Consider the following 4810-nt stretch of genomic DNA (forward strand, 5'->3'; position numbering starts at 1 on the left):
TTACGCTTCAAAGCTGAAATTGTAACAAAGTTTATTTAACAATATTGCAAAATGTTATTGAAATGCAAATCTTACAAAACAGTGGGCCTTATCCACTTTGCAGGCCTCCAGAGAATGAGGTTATGTAGTTGGGAATTCTGTGTCTCACTAAAGTTATTAATATGTAATAATTACTTGTCAAAAAGCTAATTATTGTTACTTACATATGATGTGAATGATTGAGATGTACAAAGTTAAAATAATCAAACTATTACAAATTTTTAATAATAAAATAATACGAGGACTCAATCGACGCGTTTCTTTCTTCGCTTTTGACAGCTCTACACTTCCTAGCGGCTAGTGCATGCTCATTCCCGCAGGGCTTCTACACTCGGCAGGGTTGCCGATTTAGCTGCTGCGGTGACATCCTCCCCCGGGTGCATCTTGGCATCTCCCAAGACTGTACTAGAATCGTTGCCTACGTCCAAAACAGCAAGTTTGGACGCTGGGCGCCGCAGCATACCACTGGATGTCCTAACAAAGGCTTGTCGAACTCTTCCTTCCTTGTCCTGGATCACTCTATCTACGCGTCCCCTCACCCATCCATTACGAACGCCATCTTCGGCTATCATCACCAGGTCACCCTCACGCATGGCACGAACTTCGCTGAACCATTTGGTTTGTCGGCGGATTACCGGCAAGTATTCCTTTAGCCATCGTTGCCAGAAAACATCGATCTGGCGTTGAATCTGCCGCCACGTTTCTCGCTGGAACCCAGCGTGATCCTTGATGGTAACCGCAGGCTGCTTAACCCCAGTTGAATTTCCTAGCAGGAAGTGGTTTGGGGTTAGTGCTTCCGAATCTTCAGCATCGAGAGGCAGATATGTCAATGGTCTAGAGTTTACTATGCCTTCCGCTTCCACGACCAGAGTTTGCAATCCTTCCTCATCCAACTTTCCGTCCGAATAAGCCACACCCATTGCTACTTTGACCGACTGAACGAGACGCTCCCACGCACCGCCCATGTGTGGGGCCGCTGGTGGAATAAAATTCCACTTCGTAGAGGCGTTGGTGAAGGTTGCAGATAGTCCCTGGTTGATCTGATCTCGAAGGATTCGCTCGGCACCTTGGAAATTAGTTCCGTTGTCTGAAAAGAATTCTGCTGGTGGTCCACGACGGCTGACAAATCTACGTACACATGAGATAAATGATGCAGTTGACAAGCTGTGCGCTATTTCCAAATGAACAGCGCGCACCGTCAAACAGGTGAATAAAGCAACCCATCTTTTGCAGCTGGATCTCCCTATCTTCACAAGAAGTGGACCAAAATAATCCACTCCAACATAACTGAAGGGACGGACATGATCGGTGAGTCTGACTGCCGGTATAGGAGCCATAGGAGGAATTTGTGGTAGCGAGTTGCGGATTTTACAATACTGGCAATTGCGGGAAACCTTCTTCACCACAGAACGGAGTTTCGGGATATCATACGACTGACGAATCTCATTGACAACCGTCTCCATGTTGCCATGCCGATATGTACGATGATACCAATCAATAAGCAGCAGAGTGACTGGGTGATCCTTAGGGAGTAAAATTGGATACCGTGTGTCGTACGGAATATGGCCTGCTGTGCTAATTCGACTATTCTGACGTATTACGCCTTGATCATCAATCACAGGACAATACTGGTATAACACGCTGGATTTTTCTATCATCTTTTGTTCCCCTGTTGGTAGAGTTACATTTTTCGTCAGAGTTAGCAATTCGTCCGTGTACGCCTCATGTTGTACCATTTTCAGAATTGTCACCGTTGCTGCTTGTAGTTCATCCTGTTGAGGGTTTCCAGAGTATTTTTGATGATTTGATCTGGTGTTGTTAACAAAACGCTTCACATAAACCATCATTCTGAGCAGCTTTTCCCAGCGAGAGAATCTTTCGTAGTTGACTACAGGCTTGTATTCTTCGTGGTGCATTATTGACGGCCGCATCTCTTCAGTAGTAGACACTGTTTGTTTCACGGAACGCGGCCACTCTTCTTCTGAAAGCAGCAGAAAATTCGGTCCATGGAACCACTTACTTTCAGCGCTAAAATATGGTCCACTTCCCCACTTGGTCGCTTCGTCCGCTGGATTCAGCTTTGTCGGGACCCATCTCCACTCATCAGCATTAGTAGACTCGAGGATCTCTCCGACCCTATGCTGCACGTAAGGACGGTAGTTGTGCGGATCCGCCAAAATCCACGACAGAGCAGTTGAAGAATCTGTCCAGAGAAACTTCTTGGAGATTTGGACACTGTGGTTGTCTTGAACAAACTTCATCAGTCGGGTTCCCAGCACACAGCCCTGGAGTTCTAGTCTTGGCACAGACAAAGGCTTCAAAGGTGCTACTTTTGCCTTGCCAGCCACAAGAGAGCATTGTGCATATCCTTCGTCATCAATCGTCCGAAAATATGCAGCGCATGAGTAGGCGTTCTCACTGGCGTCAACGAAGACATGAAGTTGGGTGTTAGCGTACGTTTTTCTGGTAGCTTGGTTGAAATAACAACGCGGAATTCGAATAGCTGAAATGCACTCGATCATTTTTACCCATTCTCGCCAAAACTGGTAGGCAGCATCTCCCACTGCTTCGTCCCAATCAGCACCGCTTCGCCACAGATTTTGGATAAGTATCTTACCGTGGATTAGGAACGGTGCTAGCAGTCCCAAGGGGTCATACAGAGTCATAACACACCTTAGTACCTGCCTTTTTGTTGGTCGTCTGTCACTGTCGATGAGTGCGCGAACTTCGTCGCTCATTTGTGTAGAAAAACTGAGTTCGTCGCTTAATCGGCGTCCACAACATACCTAGGATGCGTTCAAGCCGTTCTCCAACTATCAAGCTCTTCACTGCTGTCACGCCAGTCGCTCCCAGGGATTGTAGAACGCGTTCACTATTCGACACCCAGCCACGCAAGTTGAATTCTCCGTTACGATGTACCAGACGAACCTGTACAGCAATATTTTCAGCTTCTTCTTCGCTCTCGAAACTTTCAAGATAGTCATCAACGTAATGACAGTTGATTATGCTGTTTGACGCCTCCGGGTACTGCTCCGAATGCTCCTTCGCGTTCAAGTTTTTTACAAACTGGGCAGAGGCAGGCGAGCATGTGGAGCCAAACATAGCGACGTCCATTACGTAGATTTCTGGTTGACTCGTAGGGGTACGACGAAAAAGGAACCGCTGAGAGTGTTTATCAGCTTCCAGCATCAATAGTCGGTGAAACATTTCCTGGCATCTGCGGTTACTGCGATTTGATACAACCGAAATCCAAATAGAACTGCAATAAGCGACGTCAATAGATCAGGTCCTTTCAACAGAAACGAATTCAATGATACGCCTTCCACATTCGCACGAGCATCGCAAATTATACGCAATTTCCCGGGTTTCTTCGGGTTCATGATCGCTCCTAGTGGGACGTACCAGACCTTCCGTGGATTCGCATTCAATAGTTCTTCCGCCGAAGCCTTGTGTGCATATCCCTTATCCAGGTATTCTTGGATTTGGCGATGTAGATTCTCCTTGAGTGTTGAGTTTCGTTCCATACGTCTCTCAAGACATTTCAATCGACACAACGCCAAAGGAAAACTATCCGGAAACTCGATGTCGTCCTGCTTCCAAAGTAATCCGGTCTCAAATCGATCTCCAACGCGCTTTGTTGTACTCTCCAATAGATTCCATGCTCGCAGTTCTTCCTTTGACAAGGCTGCTTTTGACTGCGCCACGCTCACTTCTTCCACGGAGAAATACTGCTTCAATGCTTCGTGTATGTCGCAGTTGGTGGTGCACCCTTACACGTGGAAGATGTAAGCATCGTTGGAAGAAGCACGTTGTTGTCCGTAAACACACCAACCAAGTCTTGTCTTTACAGCTACCGGACCGGACCCATCACCTTCCTTCACCTTCAATGGTAGAGTGAGCCGCAGATTATCAATCCCAATCAGGAGCTTGGGACTAACATCCTGATATCCTTGCACTGGAACTTGCTTCAGATATTCATATCGTTTTATCGCTTCTTCGAAGTTAAAATTCTGTGAAGGCAGGTTCAGTCGATCGACGGTACGAGCATCTAAAAGCGTAAAGCATTTGTTTTTACCCGCACCAGAAATCTCAAGTGAAACTTTTTGTGAATTCTTCTCGTTCCACGATGTATTTCCTGTCCAGTGGAGACAGAGAGGTTGTGGATTGCCATTCAGTCCCAATTGTGAGATCAGCTCATTTTCCACTAGACTAATGGAGGATCCTTCATCAATGAAAGCGAAAACATCAACCGAGCCCGACTTTCCGTAAAGTGTGTCTGGAATCACCCGAAAGAGGAGATTAGACTCAAGAAACCGGTGAGCATGGTTCTCAGCAATGATCGGAGATGGAGTGTCAGACTTCTTAGCGGAATGAAGAAGTGGATGATGTCGGAATTGACATCCATCGATATTGCATCGACTGCTGCTACGAAACGAACGTCTTCCATGTCCGAAGAGACAGTTCCGACAAAGTCTCAGTTCACAAATCTTCCACCAGCGCTCATCCACGTCGAAGTTTTTGAACGTTTCACATTCGCGCAGATAGTGATCCATCTCACTACAACAAAGACACTTGAACTGCTTGGGTACAGGAGTTTTCTCTGACGTTTCCGGAGTATGGGAATTCACAAAACCTTTCGGTTTCGCTTTCTCCCGGCTGGGCGTTTTTGCACTCTCCGGCTCAAACAACTCCACACCAATCTCCAGTACTGGCTGCAGCTGCTGGATCTGAGAGGCTGCTAGTGGCTTTATTCCGCCGACCGCGCCTTCTT

General features: G+C 46.7%; 1 protein-coding gene across 1 annotated transcript; it reads right to left on the bottom strand.

The window, feature by feature from the left end:
- Positions 1-347: 347 nt before the first annotated feature.
- On the bottom strand, positions 348-1004 carry LOC135714957 (uncharacterized). Its single transcript, XM_065238361.1, has one exon. It carries the CDS (start codon positions 1002-1004, stop codon positions 348-350), a length of 657 nt encoding a protein of 218 aa, XP_065094433.1.
- Between the last annotated feature and the right edge of the window lie 3806 nt (positions 1005-4810).

This window comes from Ochlerotatus camptorhynchus, unplaced genomic scaffold, assembly GCF_037179485.1.
Source record: "Ochlerotatus camptorhynchus isolate MF236.1 unplaced genomic scaffold, CSIRO-AGI_Acam_v1.1 ptg000767l, whole genome shotgun sequence".
Lineage (NCBI taxonomy): Eukaryota > Metazoa > Arthropoda > Insecta > Diptera > Culicidae > Ochlerotatus > Ochlerotatus camptorhynchus.